Below are 27,986 nucleotides of genomic sequence, written 5' to 3' on the forward strand. Positions count from 1 at the left end.
TGCTCACCTCCTGCTGATACTGTGTTGCCCAGGATAGTAGTGTGGGAGCTGATCTTGTCTGTGAAGACCAAGGTAAAAAAAGCATCGAGTACTTCAGCTTTTTCCAGATCATCTGTCACTAGGTTGCCTCCCCTGTTCATTTTTCTTGTTACTAACATACCTGTAGAAACCCTTCATATTACCCTTCACATCCCTTGCTAGCTGAAACTTCAGTTGTGTTTTGGCCTTCCTGATTACACCCCTGCATGCTCGAGCAATATTTTTATACTCCTACCTAGTCATCTGACCAAGTTTCCACGTCTTGTAAGCTTCCTTTTTGTGTTTAAGCTCACCAAAGATTTCACTGTTAAGCCAGCTGGTTGCCTGCTATTCTTTCTGCACATCAGGATGGTTTGTTCCTGCGCCCTCAGTAAGGCATCTTTAAAATACAGCCAGTTCTCCTGGACTCCTTTCCCCATCAACTTTGCCTCCCAGGGGATCCTGCCCATCAGTTCCCCAAGGGAGTCAAAGTCTGCTTTTCTGAAGTCAAGGGTCCATATTTTGCTAATCTCCTTTCTTCCTTTTGTGAGGATCCTGATCTCAACCATCTCATGGTCACTGCCACCCAGGTTGCCACCTACTTCTACTTCCCCTACCAATTCTTCCCTGTTTGTGAGCAGCAGGTCAAGAGGAGAATGGCCCCTGGTTGGTTCCTCCAGTAGTTGCACCAGGAAGTTGTCCCCAACACTCTCCAAAACTTGCTGGATTGTCTGTGCACTGCTGTATTGCTCTTCCAGCAGGTGCCAGGGTGATTGAAGTCCCCCATGAGAACCAGGGCCTGTGAGCTAGAAACTTCAGTTAATTGTCCGAAGGAAGCCTCGTCTACCTCATCCTTCTGGATGCACATAGCACATGCCCACCACGACATCACCCTTGTTGCTCTCGCTTCTGCACTTAACCCAAAGACTCTCAACAGGCTTTTATCCAGTTTTATACTGGAGCTCTGAGGAATCATACCGCTCTCTTACATACAGTGCAACTCCTCCACCTTTCCTCCCGTACCTGTCCTTCCTGAACATTTTATACCTATCCATGACACTGCTCCAGTGAGCTACCCCACCAAGTCTCTGTTATTCCAATCACATCATAGTTCTTTGACTGTGCCAGGACTTCCAATTCTTCCTGCTTGTTACCCAGGCTTCTTGCGTTCGTGTACATGCACCTAAGATAACTAGCCAATTGCCCTGCTTTCTCAGTATGAATCAGACGCTCACCCCCCACACTCCCGTTGCACCCTCCTCCGTGTGTTTCCTCCCAGTATCCCACTTCCCCGCTTACCTCAGGGCTTAGGTCACTGTCCCCCGGCGAACCTAGTTTAAAGCCCTCCTTACTAGGTTAGCAAGCCTGCCTGCGAAGATGCTCTTCCCTCTCTTCATTAGGTGGATCCCACCTCTTCCTAGCAATCCTTCTTCCCGGAACAACATCCCATGGTCAAGGAATCCAAAGCCCTCTCTCCGACACCAGCTGCATAACCACGCATTCACCTCCACAACTCGATAGTCCCTACCTGGGCTTCTTCCTTCAACAGAGAGGATGGATGAAAACACGACTTGTGCCTCAAACTCCTTTATCCTTCTTCCCAGAGCCACATAGTCTGCAATGACTCGCTCAAGGTCATTCTTGGCAGTATCATTGGTGCCCATGTGGAGATGTAGGGAAGGGTAGCGGTCTGAGGGCTTGATCAGTCTCGGCAGACACTCAGTCACATCCTGAATTCTAGCTCCAGGCAAGCAGCACACTTTGAGTCTCTCAGTCTGGTCGGCAGATGGATGACTCTGTCCCCCTTAGGAGGGAGTCCTCAATCACCACCACCACCCCTCTCCTCCTCTTGGGAGTGGTGGTCATGGAACCCCCATCCCTAGGACAATGCATCTCATGCCTTCTAGTTGATGGGGTCTCCTTCTGATCCCTTCCCTGAGATGGCTCTTCCAAATCATTCTCCTCAGTAGTATGTGTGCAGAAAGCCTGAAAACAGTTTCTTACCTCTATCTGCATAGGGCAGGGGTGGGCAAAATTTTTGGACCGAGGGCCACATTGGGTTTTCAAAATTGTACAGAGGGCCGGTTAGGGGAGGCTGTGCCTCCCCAAACAGCCAGGCGTGGCAAGGCCCCCGCCCCGTATCCGACCCCCCCTGCTTCTTGCCCCCTGACAGCCCCCCCAGGACTCCTGCCCCATCCAAACCTCTCTCTCCTTCCTGATGGCCTCCCCTGGGACCTCTGCCCCATCCACCCCCTCCCCTGACCACCCCTAACTACCCCTGCCACCCCATCCAACTCCTCTCCTCTCCTTCCTGACGCGCCCCCCCGGGACACCTGCCTCATCCAACCACCCCTTTTCCCTGTCCCCGACCTCCCCTGAAACCCCCACCCCTGACTGCCCCCTGCTGCCTCATCCAACCCCTCCTCTCATTCCTGACTGCCCCCTTCAACCCCCCTGTTCCCCAACCTCTGACCACCCCAACCTCTATCCACACTCCCGCCCCCTGACTACCCCCCAAACTCCTCTGCCCTCCATCCACCCCCCCAGCCCCCTTACTGTGCTGCCTGGAGCATGGGTGGCTGGTGGTGCGGCTGCACCAGTACAGGCAGCCGTGCACTGTGCAGCACCGGGTCAGGCTGCAGCTCTGCAGCCCCGCTGGCCCGGGAGCTCGCAGTCTGCCGCCCAGAGCATTGCGCCGGCGGCACCGTGCGCTGAGGCTGCGGGGGAGGGGGAACAGCAGGGGAGGGGCCGGGGGTAGCCTCCCTGTCCGGGAGCTCAGGGGCCGGGCAGGAAAGTCCCACGGGCCGGATGTGGCCCACGGGCTGTAGTTTGCCCACCTCTGGCATAGGGGGTACATGGGTTCTCCTCATTCTTCTGGAGGTCACATGCTGCCAATATTCTTCAGGGGGAGGGATAGCTCAGTGGTTTGAGCATTGGCCTGCTAAACCCAGGGTTGTGAGTTCAATCCTTGAAGGGGCCATTTAGGGATCTGGGGCAAAAATTGGGGATTGGTCCTGCTTTGAGCAGGGGGTTGGACTAGATGACCTCCTGAGGTCCCTTCCAACCCTGATATTCTATGATTCCCCATTCTGCGCTGCACTCTCTGATTCTTCAGCATGTTGTACCTCCAGAACCAAATGCTGACTTCTGTCCAGAAAGTCTTCATTTTCTCTGATGCAACGCAAGGTTGATACCAAGGTGATCATGCCATTTAACAAGAGGTTCAGCACTAACAGCTCTGCTCTTGGGAATCCCGACCCTGATGGAGCTAAGGGTTCTGTTTTTCAGAACCATCCCTTTGTCACATTGAGTCATTAGTCTCTTCCCCAGGAGGCTGTGAATATTGCTGGTCAGAAAGTGAGCGTTTTTTTTTCTGGGAAAAATTTAGGTGAAAAAATATATATATATATTGTGAGAAAGTTCCTCCTCATAGACTATCAGAGTTGGAAGGGACCTCAGGAGATCATCTAGTCCAACCCCCTGCTCAAAGCAGGACCAATCCCCAATTTTTTTTGCCTTGGTGGGTCTTGCGCTTATTTGCAGATTTGCTTGCCTCGGAGATTCATGGCAGCCCTCAGTTTGGCCGTTTTCGTGAACCCACAGTCCAGGTCAACTCCTCCTGGGTCTGACCAGGAGTTGGGAGGTTTGGGGGGAACCCGGGCCCGCCCTCTACTCCAGGTTCCAGCCGAGGGCCCTGTGGAATGTAGCTGTCTAGAGTGCCTCCTGGAACAGCTGTGCGACAGCTACAACTCCCTGGGCTACTTCCCCATGGCCTCCTCCCAACACCTTCTTTATCCTCAGTCCTCCAACAGTACGTGTTTTCACTCTCAGCTCCTCACACGCGCCCCACAAACTGAAGTGAGCTCCTTTTTAAACCCAGGTGCCCTGATTAGCCTGCCTTAATTGATTCTAGCAGCTTCTTGATTGGCTGCAGATGTTCTAATCAGCTTGTCTGTCTTAATTGTTTCCAGAAAGTTCCTGATTGTTCTGGAACCTTCCCTGTTACCTTACCCAGGGAAAAGGGACCTACTTAACCCGGGGCTAATATATCTGCCTTCTATCACTCTCCTGTAGCCATCTGGCCTGACCCTGTCACAATATATATTTTTTATATATATATATTTTAACATTTTGTTGAAAACTTGAAAACAAACAAAAGAAATTTCAGTTTTCAGCAGCCAAAAACTGAAGTTTTCAGTTTTGCCATGAAAAATTAATTAATAGACACATTCTGCAAAAATGTTTTTTTAGGTTAAAATGAAAAGGTATTTCCCTTAAAAAGGTATTTTGATTAAAAAAATATTGACCAGCCCTAACTCTAAGTTTAATTTTTTTTAAGTAGATATTTTTTCAATTTTTCCCATAACTAGTTAAAGAAAGGGGCTAGGGATTCGACTGGACTAAATGGGAGGTTGATAAGTGAGTGGGAGAACTGTTTATTAATTATTATTATTATTTATTATTAGTGTTATTTTTATTAATATTTGGTTTAACCAGGATCTGGAAGTTTAGAACCAGAAATAAATGAAGAAAAACCTGTGAGTCCAGGACTTCTGAAAGATGACCTGTCTGGGCAGGAATCAGGATCTGGATCCCAGCTTCAGGCAAAAACAGAGGTAGGAGTGTCATTTCCAGTAGAGGCGATGCGTGTGGGACAGTCACGTGTCCCCCCCAGGTTTGTTGCTTGGCTTGTTCTGAGCATGCTTACACGGACTGGGCATGCTCAGTAACACTGCTGAAGCTGGCTTCCCTCACGCTGCCCTCCTACTATCAGCAGGCACGTGTCTTTTCTGCCTTTAAGCTTTATTTTTTAAGTCAGTTATTCCAAGGTATAGGAGGAGTCCTCTGCGGAGAAGAGGAATGAGCGGCAGGGCTGAGTGGGAATGGGCGGAGCCACTCAGCTCCTTCCCCACTCGGGCCCCCCCGCCTGCCGCTCTCCATCGCTCCTCTTCTCCTCGGCGGTAAGGGCAAGCAGCGGGGCTGAGCAAGGAAGGGGTGGAGCGAGGGGAGGGTGGGAAGTGGAGTGGGGAGGGGGGAAGAGCGAGGGGCCATGGCCCTGGTGTCCGCACTCTGAAAGGTGGCGGGGCGGAGGTTGGGTCAGGGGAGACTTAAACTCTCCTGGCCTATTATACCCGCCACCATGTGAATCAACAATGTAACACTCTTGCAAAAAAAGCAAACATCATTCTGGGATGTATTAGCAGGAGTGTTGTAAATAAAAAACAAGAAATACTTCTTCTACTCTACTCTGTCCAGTTCTGGGCACCACATTTCAGGAAAGATGTGGACAAACTGGAAAAAGTCCAGAGAAGAGCAACAAAAAAGATTAAAGGTCTAAAAAACATGACCTATGAGGGAAGATTGGAAAAAACTGGGTTTGTTTAGTCTGGAGAAGAGAAGACTGAGAAGGGACATAACAGTTTTCGAGTATATAAAAGGTTGTTACACGGAGGAGGGAGAAAAATTGTTCTCCTTAACCTCTGAGGATAGGACAAGAAGCAATGGGCTTAAATTGCAGCAAGGAAGGTTTAGGTTGGACATTAGGAAAAGCTTCCTAACTGTCAGGGTGGTTAGGCACTGGAATAAATCGCCTAGGGAGGTTGTGGAATCTCCATCACTGAGGATTTTTAAGAGCAGGTTGGACAAACCACCTGTCAGGGATGGTCTAGATGGTGCTTGGTCCTGCCATGAGTGCAGGGGACTGAACTAGATGAGCTCTCTGGGTCCCTTCCAGTCCTATGATTCTGTGATATACTAGTGCCAGAGTTATGCCCTCCCATGGATAGTGCAGTCGGTTCTGGTCACCCCATCTCAGAAGGGATGTGAGAATCGGGCAATGAGAAGGATCAATGCCTGGAGACTTATATATGAAGAATGATTCGAAACATCAGGATTATTATTTATCTGTGACAGTGCCTACAGGCCCAGACCCAGGCCCAATGTGCAGGGAGCTGCACAAACAAACAACAAAAGATGATCACTGCCTCAGAGCTTACAGTCTAAATAGGTTTAGCTTGAAAGGGTGGTGAAGGGTGGTTAGGGTATTAGCTTAGCCCTTGGGATGTAATCGTCCATTTCCTTGCTCCCCCACTGACTTCTTGTGTGAGCTTGGTCACGTCAGTGCCTCAATTTTTCATGTGTACAAGAAGCGTTGTAGCCATTTCCTACCTTCTAGGGGTATTGTGAGGATAAATACAGCAAAGGTTGTGAGGTGCTCATATATTATGGTAATGGGGGCCATCTAAATACCAGAGATAGAATAAGAGGGGGCCTGATGGAGGACTTTAAAATAATGAATGGCAGAGAGGAGGTCAGTCAGATGCTTCCATTTATGCTGTTTCATGACGCAAGAGCAGATGACAGATTCAGCTAAATTGAAAAGCAATGAATTTAAAACTGACCAAAGTAGCTATTTCTTTATTGGACAGATAGTTAGCCTGTGGAACTCACCGACACAAGGAATTCTTGAGGCCAAGAACTTAGGATTCCAATAAAAGAGTATGGACGTTTATATGGTTAGTAAGTTTATGCACAGTTTGAGTAGATTCGGTAAAAGACTATAATAAACAAACCCACCTGCTTTGGGGAATGAGCCAGCCACTGTGGATAGGAATAAGTTATTCCATAACTGTCCACACTGGGGTTCCTTCCTATGGAGAAGCTGTCACTGACCATTGCGGGAGAGTCTGCTGGGCTGGACGGATCATTAGTCAGACCTCATGCTGCTTGGATCCTGCTTCTATGTTATCGCACACCTTGTGAAATGTGTGGAAGGAAGGGCTTCTAGGAGCTGATTTGATACCATGGCTCCTGGAAGGAAACATGATGATGGAAAGTAGGTTTCAGTGGCTTGGTGGGCAGATGGGTTCTCACAGGTGATGTGAAGAGTCAGAAAGAATCATGGGGTGAAATGTTCTGGCCTGTGATACACAGGAGGTCAGAATAGATGATCATAGTGGCTCCTTCTGGCCTTGGAATCTATGGATCTGTTTTGTCCATAGTAAAGCCCAGGAAATTGCCCTCCAGTGAATGACCCGTTCAATATAAAATTCCCCTGTGTTCAGCCAACAAAAGATGAGAGGGAAGGTTTTTCTGGATGAAATTTACCCCAGCACAAATTCTGGGCATCGCCTCAATCCTGAAAGCAACGGGACTTAACAACATACAGTCTTTGTGTGCAAGAGACAGCGCGCTCTTTGGGCTATTCCTGGCCTGACAGAGCTATGCATTACTCCTTATTTGAGGCTGATTGTAAAGTTACATCAAGTTTTCTGCACGATCCAGATCTTAGAGAGCTCCCAAGGGACCTAGGCAGCTGTTTTGTCTTTGGATTTCTGTCTAGGCATGAATTTCACCCCAGCTAGTTGCCTGTTACAGGACACAGAATCATAGAAATGTAGGGCTGGAAAGGACCTTAAGAGACCATCTAGTCTAGACCCCCAATCTGAGGCAGGATACCTTTGGTCTTTCTCTGGGCTTTACTGAGCTCTCTCAGGGCTGTATGGCCTTTATTTTCTAGCTTGTAACTTTTCTTTTCAAAGGGACACAAGGACACCAGCTCAGAGAGCAACCTCGCTGAGTCAGAGAGCGGTGATGACCTGCAGTTGAAGGATGACTCCTCCTGGGTGATTCTACCCCCCAGTGCAGGTAACCAGCTTCAAACAATTTGCTTAAGAAAATCTTTGTTTAGATTTTCTTTTTCCACCAGTCCGTCTCCGCTGTAATGTCTGTCTTGTTATTTTGCAGACCAGAGGGGCGTCTCCTACCCTTTTATGACCATATTGGGAGCAAAACTGACATCCAGGGCTCTTACACAGATAAGAGTTAGATGTTGTTTTATCTCTAAGTGCTTGACAAAAGGGGTGTGTGACGGGGACTGTTAGTAGCTCCCCGGTCACTGATGTGGCTGCAGCATGAAGAAGGCTGCAAGCTCAGCTGTGAGCAATTAAACACTGTCGGTTGGGGGATTATGCGCATCTGAGTAGTAATCGCTGGGCTAACAATGTAATTGGTAGGATACAAGTGGAAGGAACAGGAGGCAAGGGGGAAGCTCAGAAGTTGAAGCTGGGCTGAGGAGTGAAGGCTGTGTGGCAGCCTCTGCTTGTCGTAAACCCCCAGTCCACTGTTATGCTTTGCAAGGAAAGAATAAATACACACTTTGGTGAATGGGTAACAATCTGGTGTGTGTTTGTGACTGAGGGGATGCACAAACTGGCCAGGGCAGTATACTGGGCAGTGGCAGAGGTGCCTTGTAACTGGGTGTCTGGTGGGGGATTTCTATGGTCTGGAGAGGGGTCCCAGGTCCTATCCATGCACCTCTGCACAAACCCAACCTTCCCTCTCGGGTTGTGTGTCAGAATTAACCCCTGGGACAAGCACCACACTTAACAACAGGATAACACTTTTATCTAAACCAGGCAAAGCCAGGAGCAGATCCAGGTCGGGATCTCTAGTAGCGGGTTCGCCAGCGGTGAGGTCTTGCTCATGCTGGCCGGCTGAGAATTCCCCTATGCAAGGCAGTTCTCAGCTGGTGTAAGGTCGCAAAGCTGCCAGTTGGACGTCACCTACACCCTGGCACAGGAAATAGAGAATGAGCATAGCTCAGGCAGACTCTCTCTTGCACTAGTGTCTAAGATGTACAGCTGATGCTGTGAATATCATCAAGTTACACACTGAGTCTTTGGGGCTGCAACTCTCACCACTCTTTTCAGAGGGGTAGCCATGTTAGTCTGTGTCAGCAAAAACAACGAGGAGTCCTTGTGGCACCTTTGAGACTTACAAATGTATTTGGGCATAAGCTTTCATTGGCTAAAACCCACTTCATCAGATGCATGGAGTGAAAAATACAGTAGGCAGTATATATATTAGAGCACATGAAAAGATGGGAGTTGCCTTACTAAGTGGGGGGTGGGTCAGTGCTAATGAGGCCAATTCAATTAAGGTGGACACCCCCCTTGGTAAGACAACTCCCATCTTTTCATGTGCTATAATATATATTCTGCTTACTGTATTTTTCACTCCATGTATCTGATGAAGTGGGTTTTAGCCCACGAAAGCTTATGCCCAAATAAATTTGTTAGTCTCTAAGATGCCACAAGGACTCCTTGTTGTTCTCACCACTCTGTATGCCATTGCCACCCATCATCCCCAGGAGGGACAGACAAGTTTTCCCACTGTACACTGTGAAAGCCTTTCTAGAGAGGTGGAGCTCACACGAGTGCTATGAACCCTGGCATGCAGCCCCAGAACTCTGAGCCACATGTGAGCGAGCCAAGCTCCAGGGGGCGCAGGATGTACTATAGCTACCCTTGCAGACCTCCGCTGTTGTTCTGTAGCGTGGCTGCTCTCCCACAAGACAGGCTAACGTGGGTTTCAGAGGCTGTGTGTGGCTAACAGAAGGGAAGAAACGTGAGGGTGGATCACTAGAGTCTAGAGCATGGACACACCCTGAGGGTACGACTACACTGCAATAAAAAACCTCTGGCACCAAGTTCAGAGCCTGGGTCAGCTGACTCGGGTTCTCAGGGCTCAGGCTGCGGGACCAAAAATTGTACCGTAGCTGCTGGAGCCTGCGGTCTAAGACCCACCCTCTTTGCAGTGAACATGTACACTGCGACTTTATAGCCTTGCAGCCTGAGCCCTTGAGCCTGAGTCAGCTGATCCGGGCCAACCTTGGCAGTGCCATGGGTCTTTTAGTGAAGCATAGATGTACCCTCTAAGTGACTGGTTGAAATCCAGCATTACAGAACATAATGTAAGAATGGACATACTGGGTCAGACCAAAGGTCCATCTAGCCCAGTATCCTGTCTTCCAACAATGGCCAATGCCAGGTGCTTCAGAGGGAATGAACAGAACAGGACAATATTAAGTGAGCCATCCCATGTCATCCAGGCCCAGCATCTGGCAGTCAGAGGCTTAGGGACACCCAGAGCATGGGGTTGCATCTCTAAGCATTTTGGCTAATAGATCTATCCTCCATGAACTTATCTAATTCTTTTTTGAACTCAGTTATACTTTTAGCCTTCACAACATCCCCTGGCAATGAGTTCCACAGGTTGACTCTGCTTTGTGTGAAGAAGACTTCCTTTTGTTTGTTTATAAACCTGCTGCCTATTCATTTCATTGGGTGACTCCTGGTTCTTCTGCTATGTGAAGGGGTAAATAACACTTCCTTATTCACTTCCCCCCCCCACCATTCATGACTTTATAGATCACTGTCATTTGTTGTCTCTTTTCTAGGCCGAACAGTCCTCGTCTTTTTAATCTCTCCTTATATGTCAGCTGTTTCATAGCCTTAGTCATTTTTGTTTCCCTTCTCTGTACCTTTTTTATTTCTAATACATCTTTTTTTGAGATGGGGCGCCTGCAGTATTCAAGGTGTGGGCGTACCATGGATTTATATAGTGGTATTATGGTATTTTTGGTTTTATTATCTATCCCTTTCCTAATGGTTCCTAACATTCTGTTAGCTTTTTTGACTGCCTCTGCACATTGAGCAGATGTCCTCTATGACCCCAAGACCTTTCTTGAGTGATAACAGTTAACTTAGGCTGCATTATTTTGTATGTATAGTTGGGATTCTGGTTTTCCAATGTGCATTACTTTGCATTTATCAACATTTAATTTCATCTGCCATTTTGTTGCCCACTCACCTAGTTTTGTGAGGTCCCTTTGTAACTTCATAGTCTGCTTTGGACTTAACTGTCTTGAGTCGTTTTGTACAATCTGCAAACTTTTCCATCTCACTCTTTAGCCTTTTTTCCAGATCATTTATCAATACATTGACCAGTTCTGGTTCCAGTACAGATCCCTGGGAGTCACTGCTATTTACCTCTCTCCATTCTGAAAAATTACTATTTATTTCTACCCTTTGTTTTCCTTTCTTTTAACCAGTTACTGATCCATGAGAGGACCTTCCCTCTTATCCCATAACTGCTTACTTTTCTTAAAAACCTTTGGTGAAGAATCTTGTCAAAGTCTTTCTGAAAGTCCAAGCATGCTATATTCACTGGATCACCCTTGTCCACATGTTTGTTTACCCCCATCTCATGGATTTGAATACATTGGTGAGGCATGATTTCCCTTTACAAAAGCCATGTTGACTCTTCCCCAGTCTGTAATTGCCAGGATTGCCTCTGGAGCCTTTTTAAAAATTGGCATCACATTAGCTATCTTCCAGCCATCTAGTACAGAAGCTGATTTAAGTGATAAGTTACATACCAGTTAGTAGTTCCGCAACTTCCTATTTGAGTTCCTTCAGAACTCTTGGGTGAATACCATCTGGTCCTGGTGACTAATTGCTGCTTAATTTAAAAATTTTGTTCCAAAACCTCCTTTATTGACACCTCAGTGTGGGACAGTTCCTCAGATTTGTCACCTAAAAGGAATAGCTCAGGTGTGGGATTCTCCCTCACGTCCTCTGCAGTGAAGATCAATGCAAAGAGCTCATTTAGCTTCTCCACAATGGCCTTGTCTTCAGCTTCAAAGGAAGTTGAGAGCCTGTTTCCTTATTATCATTAGTAATCATGTTTGTTACGGCAGTGCCTCAGGGCAAAAGAATGGGGCCTCATTGTGCTAGGTGTTGCACAGACACAGAGTGGTAGATGTCCTTGTCCCGAAGAGTTGACAATCTTAACAAACCAGATACACCCAGGGTGGGGGAAGGGGTAGATCACAACAGCGGAGTGAGCCAGTGGAATGGTGGCAAAGCGTTTTTGGAGGATTTAGTTAGGAGGGGACCAACTACACAAACAGAAAAGAGAAGTAAGAGGGGACGCAGAAGGGAAGGGAGGCTGAAGGGGACAGGGCAGGGGAGAAGAGGGTAAGAGGGACAGGTGTGGAATGAAACTGAGGTGAGTTTACTGTGGGGACGGGGAGGGTTGGAGCAAGCAGCCAATTGGAGAAAGTCCTGTCAAAATTATAGAAAACCAAACTCTTTCTTCGTTTCCTGTGTCCTGCAGGACAGCTCCAGAAAGGAGGGGCACGAGGCATGTGTGAAGGATGCTACCAGGCTGGGATGGGTAAAAACTGGTGATCTTCACTACTTGTTTATTTTGCACCTAGAACAGAGAACTACAGAACTGAACCAAGACAAAGCACATCCGCTGAGTTCAGGATGGGAATTGGGACCTGGATCACAGCCGCAGTGCCATGTAGCTGGAGTAACAGATGAGGTGGGAGTTTTATTTAACTCAGTCAAGATCAGTTGAGCATAGTTATTCCAATAATTAGCAGGCATGCCAGTTTGGCTGGTGGCACAGGGTGGTGCCCCAGAGCAAGATCCCAATTCAAGTCTGGCCAGCAAACTTTTGTAGTTTGGACCAAGAGGGCCTAAATTCACAGAGACTATTATGATCATCTAAATCGGGTCTCCTGTTTAACCCAGGCCAGAGAACCTCACCCAACCTCATGTCAGGGATGAATATGGCACCACTTTCTGTTGCCGTCAAGTGACTGCTAAATGGATGGCTTATTTACAAACACTGGCCCAGAGTCTGTCATGGCGATGCTGCACTGGCATCCCCTTACCCTGGGAGCGCCCTGTGGGCCAGCGGCCTGGGAGGTGAGGGGTGTAAAGCTGCTCCAGCAGCTCTTAAAATACTCACGATTGCTCCTACACAGAGAGAACGCAGAAGAGCTCTATCCAGAGCAGACCCTAGAACTGAGCTTTTTAATTTTGTTTTAATTTTAAATGGTAAATGGATCTAGATTTATTATTATTAATCTGCACTGAGATTTATTGCTACTTATGATTATTTCAGCTAGGGCTGGTCAAAATATTTCCATCAAAACTGGTTTTTAATGGAGAATTGGATTTTCAGCTAAATGAGGTTGAGTGTCCACACTGCATTGTAAACTTGTGTTTACAATTGCTGGGCCTGGGTCTCACAGCCGTGCTAACACTTCCATACTGCACTACACGGACCTTCTGACTTGACCTGCATCCACACTGCAAAATGACAGGGCTTGGATCTGAGTCACAGTGGGATTTGGGCTCTGACCCATCCCCTAGCAAGGTCTTGAGTGCTGGCTGACCTGAGTCAGACTGATTTTGTGTGAACGGAAGGCGGTTTGGGCTTAAACCTGAGTCAAAGCATGGTCTTAGTGTAGATGTACCCTAGCTGGGCAGCCAAACATTGTGGTGGTACACAAATATTAGTGGCCTCTTCTGAAAATTTAGGCCGATTTGTACAAAGCATATTTATCTCTGACTGTAGGTTTTAATAGTTGTAGAAGCACCAAGTACTTCTGTCCAAAGATACTGTACAACATAATAAAAGCCCCTTTGATACCTGAAGCCTTCACGTAAATGAAAAAACAATAAGCCACAAGTGACACGCTTGTCAGTTCCAAGGCTTTCAGGGTCCAGTGTGCCCATCCAGTCTGGCTTCCAGCATAACCCAGGCAAAGAATCTCTCCCAGCTATTTCTGCATCCAGCCCTATAACTACTGTCTGAGTTAGAGCAGATTAACCCAGTCCTGCAAGCCAAGAAAACAGATGAGTTTTGTAATCCCTGAAGGTCAACAGATCTGGAGGCGTGAAGTGAGTGGCAAGATTGTGAATTCCTTGCAGAAAGTATCCCTGTTTGTTAAACCAGGGGCCTACTAGCTCGGTTGCCTTTGCTGGTCGTAGCTGTAGAGGTATCCCACGGGGAGAGAACGGAATTTTCAACGGGAAGGTCCCAAGCCATTTTGGGCTTTCTGGGTCACAACCAACATCCTAAACTGCACTGCCAATCAGCAGCCAGTGCTGACCTTGGAGCCCTGGCACTTGGGCCTAACTGTGATGCACTGCGTACCAAGAGCGCAGCCACAGCCTGCATCGACTTGACTTTATGAGCTGAGCCGAGCAAATACCTGATTTTTCAATTCAGGGGTTGAATTAAAAAATCTGGAAAAAACCCCACATTTTGAGTTGAAGGATTTTTCATTTAATTTTGGCACTAGAGCTGAATGAATAACGTTTTTTTTCCGGTTCACTGGAAATTCTGAAAAATTGAAAAACAATTGTTTTGTGTCAAACCAAAAACAACATTTTTCAATTTTTTTTTGGTGGATCAAAAAGTTAAAAAGTTTTCATTGCAGGTTGAACTAAACATTTTGTTTCATTTCAATTTTGAGCATTTTAAAATGGATTTTAATGGTTAAATTATGATATTTCCTTAATTTTATATTTTAAGTAAAGTTTGTTTCGGTCTGAAAAATTGAAACATTTTGTTTAGAAAATATCAAAATGAAATGCTTCGTTTTAAATATACTTTTAAAAGTATTTTTAACTGAAACAATTTGGCAAAATGTACATGAATTTGCTAAATATTTTGGTGTCACTGTGGGACAGGTCCTCCAAGCCCCTAGGGGGCGATGGAGAGCTATGGTCCCACTGGCAGGCCTTAGTCACACCTTTCGGGCGCTGGGGAATTAGCGGGCAGGGGCGCGCCGGGACGAGTCTGCAGCGCACAGTCCTGCTACCCAGGGCGGGTTGGCCGGGGCAGGGGAACGCAGGCCCACCCAACTCCACTGCGTTCCAGCCCAGGGCCCTGACAGTGGCGGGAGGCGAAGGTCCCGCCGCTGGGTCAGCGGGGGGCCATCCGCCCCCGCTGACCAAATACACCCACCCCACGGTGCAGTTCTGCCCCTGGGCTACTTCCTACCCGGTCTCTCCGGTCCCTCCGGCTCGTCCGGGTCTTCCGCTGCGGGCAGCTCCCGCTCCCCCTCTGTGTCGGACTCACGCTGGCCCAGGCTGCAGCCGGGCCCCTCCAGGTCCTCTGGGTACTCAGCGGCTGGCAGTCCTGGTTGCCACAGGCCTTCCTCCCGGTCAGGTTCCTCCTGGCCCAGGGCCTCCCCTGGGTCGGCAGCAGGATCACAAGGGAGCAGCCTGCGTCTGTCTCCCTCCCTGGTGCTCTCCTCACTGGACAAAGGGCCCTGCCCTTTGTACTTCCTGTCCCACCCCTCCCCTTCCGGGGATTGACAGAAGCTGGGTCTGGCCCCGCGCACTCAGGCTGAGAGGGTGGCTCTTTACCCTCTGGTTCGGAGGGAAGCCATCCTGGCTCCCTACACACTGAATCTGCATTTTTTTAACTGAACAAATGTTTAAGTAGAAAACTTTTGCCCAGCTCTATTTGAGATCAGCTGTGCCTGGAGGAGGGTTCTCCGTGTTGTTGATGTTGTTGTTTGTTCTGTAAAGCACAAAAGACACAATTCCCAACATTGCTCTAGCTTAACTATGGAGGTGTCAGAAGAGTCTGTGGGAGGAAACTGTGGTAAAATATATAGTAAATATCTGGAAAGGAGGCTAAGCAGGAAGGGAGCAAAATTTGCAGAATCCTGTGAGGAAAATCAGTGAGACCTAACCCAGCAAGGTTAATGGGAAATACCCCGGCAGAGAGAATTCAGCGATGATAAAGGCAAAGTAATGGACATTAGAAGGAGCAATTTCAAATACTGATACACCTTACAGGAGTTTATTATAACTGTGCCAGCTCAGAAAAAGTCCTTGGGTCCATTATAGACAACTTAGTGAATACCTCTGCTCAAAGTGCAGCTGTGTTCAAAAAGCAAACGAGATGTTCAGACGTAGTAGGACAGGATGGAGAATATTACAGAGACTGTTCTGATGCCTTTTTATAAACTAGTGTGGCTGCCCCATCTGGATACTGTGTGCAGTGCTGGGTCAATTAGTCTCCTGCGGGATATTGCAGAATTAGGGCAGGTCTACACATAAAACATGGCAGAGCTGTAGCTCTTCAGTGAAGATGCTACTGTGCTTACAGGAGAGCTCCTGTTGGCGTAGTTAATCCACCTCTGTGAGATTTGGTATCTGTGTCAGCAGGAAAAGTCCTCCCATTGACATAGTGCAGTCTACACCAGGATTAGGGTGTGGATTTTCACATCCCTGAGCGACTTAGTTATACTGATGTAAATTTATAGTGTAGACCTGGCCTTAGAGAGGTTCACAAAAGGGAGACGAGAATGATCAAGGGCCTGGAAATTATCTTCCATGAAGAGAGTTTGAAAAGACTGGGAGTGTGGTTCCTTTAGCGAGGAGGTGGGTAAGAGGACACATGATAAAAGCCTGCACTGAGTGGTTTGGAGAAGGGAGATTGGTCACTTCTGTTCTCCCTGCCTCATAACAAAAGAACAAGAGTACATTCAATGAAACTGAAAGTGAGAAATTCAAAACTGAACAAAGGAAATATTTATTCATACAATGTGTAAATAGCCTGTGGAACTCACTGTCACCATCTATCACCGAAGCCAAAAGCTTAGCAAGTTTCAAAGAAGAACTGGGCTTTTATAAAGATAATGAAAACATCAGGAGTTACTTCAGATTGGGGCACAATACGCAAGAGAATTAAATCTGCATCAGCCATTCTCTAAGTGCCTTGGGTAAGAAAGACATTTCCTCTGTGTTTTGTCCACACCAAACCCCAGGAACTAACCCACAGTTTAGGAGCCTACAAATTGCCAGACAGAATCAGACCCAAGGTCCATCTTGCCCAGTCCAAGCCCCAGGTACTTCAGGGGAAGGGATAAAAAACCCCACAGTAACAGATGTGGGGTAATCTGCCCACTATGCGAGAGTTCATCCTGGTCTCTGATAGCAAGAGTTTGGCTTAATTCCTGTGGCAGTGAGTTCCACAGACTAATCATATGTGGTGTGAAAAAGTATTTCTTTTGTTCAGTTTGAAAATTCCACCTTGCAGTTTCCTATGTTACAGGATGGGGAGAACAGGTGTGACCAATTTCCCTTCTCTAACCTGGTCAGAATTTTATAAATTAAGAGTTCCGTAACTTTCACCATCAGGGTTGCCTCAGGATTAAAGCCCAGCCCTCTGGCACTACAATGAAAGCCAGACCCCCAAGACACCCATTTTACTGGGCTGCTTGCATCTCTCATTTTCAGTTAATGTAGAGATGACTCTCATGCCAGGAGTGCATTCCCTGCTGCACAGAGACAGGAAACAGGCCAATGCACTCCTTCCATCTCGGTTACACCGTAGGCCCTGCCGTTAAAGGGTCACCAATTTGGTGCTTTAACTGGTATTTATGTTTTAAAACTTTCTTTTCAAAGACCCAGAGCCCTGGCAGCTCAATGAGAGAGGAGACAGTGGAGCTGGAGAAGAAATCCCACAGAGCAGGTAACCATTCCATTATATCAGCACAAACTTGTTCATTTGTCCTTGGCCCAAAGCTCTTTGATATCATCCTTGATGATCCAGAAGGAGATACAAAATCACTGCTGATGTCGTTCACAGATGACACAATCAGTGGGTAGTGAATAGTGGTGGAAGCAGAGCAGTTACACAGAACATTCCAGATCAGCTGGGCCCATGGGAACATGCATTTTAATACAACCCAGGGGCAAGGTCCAGGAACCAACAACATAGGCCACACTTGCCAAATGGGGGCTGTATCCTTGAAAGCAGGGGCTCTGCCTGGGAAGGGCAGAAGGGGGTCCTGTAGAAACCTGCCTAACAGGAGCTCCCTGTGCGATGCTGTGCATAAGGTGGCAAGGCGATCCCTGGATACAGAAGCAGTGGGATCAAGCAGAGGCAGAGAGAGGGGCAGTGGGATATCGAGTAGGAGCAGAGAGGCAGTGCTACTTCTGTACACGGCATTAAAGAGATTGTTACTGGAGACTGTGGCAGGTCTACACTACAAACGTACAGCATTGATACAGCTGGGCTGCTGTAGTGCTTCTGGTGAAGACACACTAAGTGACGGGAGAGAGCCCTCCCATCCGCTTCATAACTCCACCTCCGCGAGAGGTGATAGCTACTCTGGTGGGAGCTCTCCCGCTGACATAGCGCTCGCTGTCTACACCGGTGCTTAGGTCGATATAACTACATCACTCCGGGGTGTGGATTATACATACCCCGAAGTGACCTGGTTATACTGAAGTAATTCTGCAGTGTAGACCAGGGCTGTGTTCAGTTCTGGTGTCCACACTGATGGTGACCAATTGTTAAGGGTTCAGAAAAAAGCTGCAAGAACGATTTGAGCTCTGGAAACAAACTTTTAGTGAGAGACTCAGAAGCTCAATCTATTTAGCTCATCCGAGAGAAGGTTAAGAGGTGACGTGATCTCATAATCTACAAATACCTACATGGGAAGGAGATTTCTGATAGTGGAGAGCTCTTTAATCTAGTAGACCTAGGCAGAACATGACCCAGTGGCTGGGAGGTGAAGCTAGAAGAATACAGCCTGAAAATAAGAGGCCAATGTTTAACAGAGAGGGGAATCATTGGAACAACTCACCTAGGGAACATGGTGGATTCTCCATCACTTGGAGTCTGCTCCCTGCTGGTGTTCAGATCTGTGAATCTGTGATTTAAAAATCTGCCCAGTTTTCCCCTAAAGTCTGTTGAGCTGAAACATTTCTCCTTGGGGGCAAAGAAGCTGTCACTGTGTGTGGAGTCTCACCAACACACAGCTGCAGCCTGGTTCTTACAAGGACATCTATGAATGTAGGGCCTAGTAACTGGTGCTCATAGGGAGGGGATCTCTGCTTACAAGGCAAGGCAGCTGGTCTCCAGTGGCCTCAGGCATGGTGCAGGGAGGCATCTAGATCACGCCATGTGCCAAGAGATTTAGCACTAACAGCTCCTTCCCAGCTCTTCTCCTGGGGATGCCCCCCTTGATGGAGCTAAGGGATCTGTTCTTCCAAACCATCCCTTTCTCTCAGGTTTCAGAGTAGCAGCTGTGTTAGTCTGTATTCACAAAAAGAAAAGGAGTACTTGTGACACCTTAGAGACTAACCAATTTATTTGAGCATAAGCTTTCGTGAGCTACAGCTCACTTCATCGGATGCATTCAGTGGAAAATACAGTGAGGAGATTTATATACACACAGAACATGAAAAAATGGGTGTTACCATACACACGGTAAGGAGAGTGATCACTTAAGATGAGCTATTAACAGCAGGAGAGCGGGGGAGGGGGCCGGGGGGGAAGAAAACCTTTTGTAGTGATAATCAAGGTGGGCCATTTCCAGCAGTTAACAAGAACGTCTGAGGAACAGTGGGGGGGGGGGGGAATATGGGAAAAAAGTTTTACTTTGTGTAATGACACATCCACTCCCAGTCTCTATTCAAGCCCAAGTTAATTGTGTCCAGTTTGCAAATTAATTCCAATTCAGCAGTCTCTCGTTGGAGTCTGTTTTGGAAGTCTTTTTGTTGTAATATTGCGACTTTTAGGTCTGTAATTGAGTGACCAGGGAGATTGAAGTGTTCTCCAACTGGTTTTTGAATGTTATAATGTTATAATGTTCATGAAAAAACTCGTACAGATAAAGACAGACATCATCTTCTTTTCCAAATGCAAACAGATGAACATCATACCAAAAGGACTGAAGGTAAAAAATCCATTACAATCTACATACCACACAGACTATGCTGACAGCTTGTGCCACACGCTCTCAAAGAAACTGCGGAACCACCTGATCAACATCCTCTACAGCAAACAGGGAAAGGTTAAGAATGAGCTCTCAAAACTGGATACTCTCATAAAAAAACAACCTTCCACACAAACTTCCATGTGGCTGAACTTTACAAAAACTAGACAAGCCATTTACAACACACACTTTGCTTTTCTACAAAAGAAAAAGGACACTAAACTCTCTAAACTACTACATGCCACAAGGGGCCACAGCAATGGTTCCCTCAACCCACCCAGCAATATTGTTAATCTATCCAACTATACTCTTAGCCCAGCAGAAGAATCTGTCCTATCTCAGGGCCTCTCCTTCTGCCCCTCCACCCCCACGAACATGATACAGTTCTGTGGTGACCTAGAATCCTATTTTCGACGTCTCCGACTCAAGGAATATTTCCAACACACCTCTGAACAACGTACTAATCCACAGAGACCTTCCTACCAACACTACAAAAAGAAGGATTCTAGGTGGACTCCTTCTGAAGGTCGAAACAACAGACTGGACTTCTACATAGAGTGCTTCCGCCGAAGTGCACGGGCTGAAATTGTGGAAAAGCAGCATCACTTGCCCCATAACCTCAGCCGTGCAGAACACAATGCCATCCACAGCCTCAGAAACAACTCTGACATCATAATCAAAAAGGCTGACAAAGGAGGTGCTGTCGTCATCATGAATAGGTCGGAATACGAACAAGAGGCTGCTTGGCAGCTCTCCAACACCACTTTCTACAAGCCATTACCCTCTGATCCCACTGAGGGTTACCAAAAGAAACCACAGCATTTGCTCAAGAAACTCCCTGAAAAAGCACAAGAACAAATCCACACAGACACACCCCTGGAACTCCAACCTGGGGCATTCTATCTGCTACCCAAGATCCATAAACCTGGAAATCTTGGATGCCCCATCATCTCAGGCATTGGCACCCTGACAGCAGGATTGTCTCGCTCTGTAGACTCCCTCCTCAGGCCCTACGCTACCAGCACTCCCAGCTATCTTCGAGACACCACTGACTTCCTGAGGAAACTACAATCCATCGGTGATCTTCCTGAAAACACCATCCTGGCCACTATGGATGTAGAAGCCCTCTACACCAACATTCCACACAAAGATGGACTACAAGCCATCAGGAACAGTATCCCCGATAATGTCACGGCAAACCTGGTGTCTGAACTTTGTGACTTTGTCCTCACCCATAACTATTTCACATTTGGGGACAATGTATACCTTCAAATCTACGGCACTGCTATGGGTACCTGCATGGCCCCACAGTATGCCAACATTTTTATGGCTGACTTAGAACAACGCTTCCTCAGCTCTCGTCCCCTAACACCCCTACTCTACTTGTGCTACATTGATGACATCTTCATCATCTGGACCCATGGAAAAGAAGCCCTTGTGGAATTCCACCATGATTTCAACAATTTCCATCCCACCATCAACCTCAGCCTGGTCCAGTCCACACAAGAGATCCACTTCCTGGACACTACGGTGCTAATAAGTGATGGTCACATAAACACCACCCTATACCGGAAACCTACTGACCGCTATTCCTACCTACATGCCTCCAGCTTTCACCCAGATCACACCACACGATCCATTGTCTACAGCCAAGCTCTACGATACAACCACATTTGCTCCAACCCCTCAGACAGAGACAAACACCTACAAGATCTCTATCAAGCATTCTTACAACTACAATACCCACCTGCTGAAGTGAAGAAACAAATTGACAGAGCCAGAAGAGTACCCAGAAGTCACCTACTACAGGACAGGCCCAACAAAGAAAATAACAGAACGCCACTAGCCATCACCTTCAGCCCCCAACTAAAACCTCTCCAATGCATCATCAAGGATCTACAATCTATCCTGAAGGATGACCCAACACTCTCACAAATCTTGGGAGACAGGCCAGTCCTTGACTACAGACAGCCCCTCAACCTGAAGCAAATACTCACCAGCAACCACACACCACACAACAGAACCACTAACCCAGGAACCTATCCTTGTAACAAAGCCCGTTGTCAACTGTGCCCATATATCTATTCAGGGGACACCATCATAGGGCCTAATCACATCAACCACACTATCAGAGGCTCGTTCACCTGCACATCCACCAATGTGATATATGCCATCATGTGCCAGCAATGCCCCTCTGCCATGTACATTGGTCAAACTGGACAGTCTCTACGTAAAAGAATAAATGGACACAAATCAGACGTCAAGAATTATAATATTCAAAAACCAGTCGGAGAACACTTCAATCTCCCTGGTCACTCGATTACAGACCTAAAAGTCGCAATATTACAACAAAAAGACTTCCAAAACAGACTCCAACGAGAGACTGCTGAATTGGAATTAATTTGCAAACTGGACACAATTAACTTGGGCTTGAATAGAAACTGGGAGTGGATGTGTCATTACACAAAGTAAAACTTTTTTTCCCATATCCCCCACCCCCCCGCACTGTTCCTCAGATGTTCTTGTTAACTGCTGGAAATGGCCCACCTTGATTATCACTACAAAAGGTTTTCTCTCCCCCCCACCCCCACTCTCCTGCTGGTAATAGCTCATCTTAAGTGATCACTCTCCTTACCGTGTGTATGGTAACACCCATTTTTTCATGTTCTGTGTGTATATAAATCTCCTCACTGTATTTTCCACTGAATGCATCCGATGAAGTGAGCTGTAGCTCACGAAAGCTCATGCTCAAATAAATTGGTTAGTCTCTAAGGTGCCACAAGTCCTCCTTCCCTTTCTCTCAGTGACTCCTACTCTGTTCGTCTGCTCCCCAGATGAACTTTAGCTTTAGCTGAGAGTGTGAACAAAATATTTTAATGGGACTTTTTTTCTTCAATTTTACTATAATGAAAGAAAACTTTATCTGCTGCAAATGTGACAGCCAACACATCGGGGATTTAACTGGGGCCCTCCAGAGCTAAAAGCACATGCTGCTGCAGCTTGAGCTACACAGCTAACTGTGCCCGAATGGGGCTACAACAGGCCCATATCCTCTGTGGGTCGGGCACAAATGGGGACCTGTCTCACCCACTCACCAGTGGATCACCCACTAGCTAAAGAAATGAAGTTGGGTGAAGGGCAACAAGACGATTGGAGCAGCAGATGTCAAATACATTCTACTGACCGCATGCGAGCTAAGGTGTAACAAAGTATTTTGAGGCACTTCGACCTGTTGCCAGGCCTCATTTTTGTAATGAACACGCAACTTGTCAGCTGTAAATGTTGTAAATTTGAAGTTTCTTTCCTTTGTTTTAAGCATGTGAAACATTTCCTCACCCTTTGCAAGTTTAACTGAAAGCTCTTTATAAAAATTGCAGATCGCAAGGGAAATGAAGAGACCTCAACATCGAAGGAGAGGTTTGTTACATTGTTCAGAAATGGATGTTGTGAAGCAGACTCAGTGCAAATAAGAGTGTAAAAGAAGCCGATTTTGCTTGAAAATCAAGGAAGCTTGAGACCCGAGAGTTAAGTGCTGCATAGCGAGCTCTCGCTGTGCTGCTGTTGTTACTTGAGCCAGCTTTGATCTAACCCTAACCTTCGCTATATCAAAACCAGCTTGGGTACACCTACATAAGCTGCAATTGCATTTCCTGACTGCAGTGTAGCCATAGCCTCTCTGTCTTCCTTTTGAGCAGCACCCAGCACAATGGGACCCCGTGAGGCATCTCAGTGCTACCATAATATAAATGTTCACTCATAATATTCATAATTGAGTCATTTGTGAAAGAATATGAAGTAGGAGCAGGGAGGGGCATTGTGTATGGCATTGGTGAAACCATGACTGGATCCTGTGTCCAGTTCTGGTGTCCACACCTCAAACAGGATGCTGCCAAATTTTTAAGGTTTCAGAGAAGAGCTACAAGAACAATTCAGGATCTGGAAAACCTGCCTTGGAGTGAGAGACTGAAGCAGCTCAATCCATTCAGTTAAGAAGGTTAAGAGGGGATGTGATCCCAGTCCACAAACACTGACATGGGAATGGGATTTCTGAGAGCAGAGGGGTCTTTAACCTCCAGACAAAGGCAGAGCCAGAACCACTGGCTAGGAGTTGAGGAGAGACAAATTCAGACTGGCAGTAAGGAGACCATGTTCAACAAGGAGGGGAATTAACTCTTGCAATGGCTCCCTGAGGGGTGGTGTGGCTTCTCCATTACTGGGAGTGTGTCAATGGAGATGGGGCACCTCCACTCCAGCTCAGGCAGGAGGTTTTGGGCCAGAGGCAGGAATCATTGCGCGAGATTACATGGGCCAGACTGGATGCATTCTCTGTCCTTAAACCTTTGAATAGTTTTGGTAGCATGTGTAGGAGAGCCTTGATTTAACCCACAGAAATGTTATGGGGGCACCAAGAGCCAATCTGCAATTAAGCTGTGTTCACTTTTTGAGTTAAAGTAGAGCTTCAGGGCCTGATTGCCCTTGTCCTTGCCCCTTGTGTACTCATTTACCACTATGTACACTGAGTGCAGAATAGGTAGGACATGCTCCCCATGCCCATTAGCTAGCCTTTTCCACCTGCTTTGCACTCTTACAAGAAGACAGAATGAAAAGACTCAGGTTGCTTACCTTGGAAAGGAGACCTGGAAGAGGGGCACGGTGAAAGTATATAAAATACATATACAGAGAAAGGTTTATTCTCCCAGATGGGGAACTGAGCCACGGGTATTATTATTTATTACAGCTGTATGTAGGGACCAACCAAAGTTGGGCTCCACTGTGCTACACAGATAGAGACAGGCCCTGCCCCAAAGGGCTCATAATTTAAGTGGATAGGACAGGGGAGGAGTTGAGATGCCATGTACAGCAGAGAGATGGTTGGCAAATGTCATGTTAGGGTCACGTGCTTTTGTTTGGGGTAGGTTTTGTTAGGAAGTGATAACTTAGAAGGCTAAGGGGGCAAGGGGCGGGCAGGGGCAGATGGAATCTCTTGCCTAAGGTTATGCAAGATCTGTACCCAGGTCCCCTAAGTCCCTCTTCCCTGCCTTAACTCCAAATCATCTCTCCTCTCTTTTGGGCAGATTTGGGGAGAGTGGAGGGGTCCAGATGCTGAGGGTTTTCATGCCTGGGGGGCTGTGTGGAAGATGGCACAGAGATTAGCTTATGCCATTTTAATTTTTTTTTTAGCATTTTACTGGAAAATCCATATTTTACAAACACAAGATGCGGGGAGGACATGATGACTCTGGAGTTTGTTGTCGTATGGTCTAAAAATTTTGTGTTTGATGAAAACCTTGACAAGATTGTTGTTGCAGCCTACAAGAGTCCCAGGAGATACGGAGAAATTGCTAGGATGAAAAAAAGGTAAAACGATGCCAGAGTTGGATTACGCTGACGGGTCATTTGATCTTTCTTGGTGCGGGGAAGAATGTGATAATGAGACACATTTCAGGCAGCAGGTGGGGAAATCCCACAGGTAAAGTCACCTCTGGCCTGTAGAAACCAACTTGCACTGGGAATGTTACTCCATCACTCAGGAGGAGCAGCCATGATGAAATGCAAGGGCAGAATCAAATGTCCACCACCACAGCTCCATTTGTTACCCCTCTAGGTGGAGACATTGGCAACTGTCACCTCTCTGTCCCCCCACTCCTAGGAGCAGTCTTGGGGTGGCTTGACCCCTGGCACAACTTAGGGCAGCTCTAACTTGTGTGGACTGGAACAACCAGCCTGGGATTGCTGGGGAGCAAAATGACCTGCCACACCCCCTTTCGTGTCCACTATGGGTAGGTGCAGGAGTCAAAATGGCGTGGCACAGAGCCAGTTAGGACAGCTAGCTATATCCCTGCAGCAGGGGGAGAGCTGTATCCAACTCCTGTGAGCCATGGGAGGATTGTAAGAGCCCACACACTGGGGACTGAACCAGGGACCCTCCGGAATGAAAAGCCTATGCTGCTACATCTTGAACCAACACCTCATAGCCGGTGGCTGCAGCAGACTCGTTTCCTGTGTGGATTGGCACAGAGGGGACACTAACACTCGCTCACCAGTGGGTTATACAGCAGGAAGGAGATGGGGGCTGAGGATTTGGCCTCTATATAATCCACTGATCTGAGGCCAACATTTTCCAAAATGGCCTTGGAGCGCAAGTGCCTCAGTTGCTGTGGGGTGGGCTTAGCCTGAGGCCTGTAGGCCCTGATATTCAGAGGGGCTGCAACCCTCAGCCCTAATTACAGTCAGTGGGGGCTGCAGGGGCTCGTACCCTGCCCTGTAAATCAGGCCCAAGGTGCCTCATGTCAGCTCCACTTCCCCCAAAACTGAGACGCTCACAATCAGAGGCTGCATCTGACAACTTTAGCTTAGGGGGAGTTAATCAAGGTCACATGTCAGATGCGCCAGGAAAGCCAGACTCCAGGACATACTGATGCCTAGAGGGCAGTCGATGCAACTACATAGGAGTGAAGTGGGTTCTCCATCACTGGGCATCTGTTAATGGAGATGGGGTTTCTCTTTCTTAAACCTTTGCTTTAGCTCACCCAGAAGTTTTTGGGCTGGAGGCAGGAATCACTGGGGGAGATTCTCTGACCTGGGTTAAGCAGGAAGTCAGGCTAATAGGCACAATGGGCCCTGCTGGCCTTGACATCTATGAATTTGTGTTAGTTACTTTAACAGCTTGACCCCTAAGCACTATATCTCTTGGCCCCATTGCACACGGTTGATAAGGAAGGTTTTGGCAAAAATGCCAAACGTCCACCTCCAACGTGAGAGGGAGACCACACGAAAAAGTAATAGCAGCAGCAGCTGGAGAAAGGCAGAATTAAAAAAGGAGGAATAAAGGAATTACCCATGTTGCTCTAAACACCACCAGGCTTGGCATAAAACTGGCCTGGGGATCAGGGATTTTCTCAGAGCAGCCATCCACACGGCATACAGCGGGGACTGGGCCTTAATGTTTGTCACAAGGTTTCAAACACGGTGAAATTTGAACATCTGAATGTTCTTTTGCTTATTCCTTTTTCTAATGGGCGGGGGCCTGGTTTGCGGGGACAGATCTTCTTTCTCCTAAGTTCTTGTCTGACATGTTTCCTCTCCGAGTGCACTCTGATCACCAGTTCCTTCAGCCTGCTCTGCCTCTGCTGCTTTCCTGTGTGTGGTTGTCACGAGGTAACACACTTTAGTTCAGTTCGAGCAACTGTTGCATGGAGAGCAGAACTTAGGTGCCTGTAAGAATCTGGCTCTAACCATGCAGATAAGCACCCAGATGGATTTTGAAAATCTGCATCGTCAGGCACCTAAATACCTGTAAGAATCTGCCCCTGAGTCCTTCAGTTCGAGTGGTAGAGGCTTATGGTCTGAGCGCTGAACATTCCAGTTACAAACCCTGCACTCAGCCCATGATGGTGCCTATCCAAAGAAGCCCATTAAAGTTACCGGAGTAATGGAGTAACACTGGTTTAACAGAGAGAACAATCAGGCTTGTTGTATAAGTGTCTTTATCATTACCAAGTTGATTGAATTAGGCCTCAGTCTTGCAGTATCACCATTACCAAGCTTTAAAGAATCAAAAACCTGTTGGAGTTGTTGTTTATGCAGGGTGTTACCACGATACTAATTTAACCATAAATTCCTTTATTAAATCCAAATGCCAAATGGTACCTATATGATTCCTCTAAACATGCCTTAAAAACCTAAATAATAAGAAATGTACTATATCCAAATAGTAACTAAACATTTATGAGCATTTGATCAAGATACTTACAAATGGATTGGACCCAGGGGTGTTTAGATCCATATCGATCAGCTCCAGCTTGGTCAGGCAGGTGTTAGCAATGAGCCCTTCAAGAGTTTTACTTCTTTATACTTTAACAAACAAGTGATGTCATTGGCCATTAGCCACTCTTAGCTAAGGCCAGATGAAGCAGTTTTATTATAATACGTAAAACAAACTTATGTAGCCAATTATTTATTGCATCTGGCACCCAGAAAACCATGTTTTATTTCTCTTACTTCAACCCAAACCTTAAATAGGATAACACCGGTATTTCGAAGGCTCACTGCAAGTTTAACAAAAAAACTCTTCTTTCTCACGATCTCATTCTTTTTGGACACATACTTCGGGCCCATTGCTTATGCTAATATCCCAACTCAATTTAAAACCATAGTTCCCACAAGCCTCCCCCCCGCATCTTGAAATTGGCTTAAAATCATGAGATTTTTTTTAAAATGTTAAATCTGGAGTTTCTGTTTGCTTCCTGGTGCCAGAGCATTTAGTATCAGCATTGTCATGTTTTTCTCAGCAACTGTGAGGGCTAGAAGCTTATGTTAAAAAAGAAAAGAAAGCTGAGGTTCTCAGCTAATAAATAATCAGAAAGTCCTCAAAAATCATGAGATTGGCTTAAAATTTATGAGATTTTTACAGAATAAATGCCATGGGTTCATTCTATTTATCCTCTGGTTTCTGAGCCTTTACAGGGGTCTTGGCCACATTTTCAAGCTCTTCTGAGCAGTCATGAGGGCTAGAATCTTACTTTTTGTTTTAATGAGAGCTGAGATTCTCAGCTTGCAATAATATTCTGAGGGC

The 27,986-nt window shown here is 46.8% G+C and overlaps 1 protein-coding gene across 1 annotated transcript in view; it reads left to right on the forward strand.

Annotated features, from left to right (window-relative positions):
• Window positions 1-27,986, forward strand: part of LOC141989671 (E3 ubiquitin-protein ligase rnf213-alpha-like) — a 174,349-nt gene that overhangs the window by 7,318 nt on the left and 139,045 nt on the right. The window contains 6 exon segments of the mRNA XM_074956604.1: window positions 4,516-4,634; window positions 7,560-7,665; window positions 12,083-12,192; window positions 17,091-17,157; window positions 22,789-22,828; window positions 24,593-24,769. Coding sequence (XP_074812705.1) covers window positions 4,516-4,634; window positions 7,560-7,665; window positions 12,083-12,192; window positions 17,091-17,157; window positions 22,789-22,828; window positions 24,593-24,769 — 619 coding nt within the window.

The sequence above is a fragment of the Natator depressus genome, chromosome 6, assembly GCF_965152275.1.
Source record: "Natator depressus isolate rNatDep1 chromosome 6, rNatDep2.hap1, whole genome shotgun sequence".
In the NCBI taxonomy this organism is placed as follows: Eukaryota; Metazoa; Chordata; order Testudines; family Cheloniidae; genus Natator; species Natator depressus.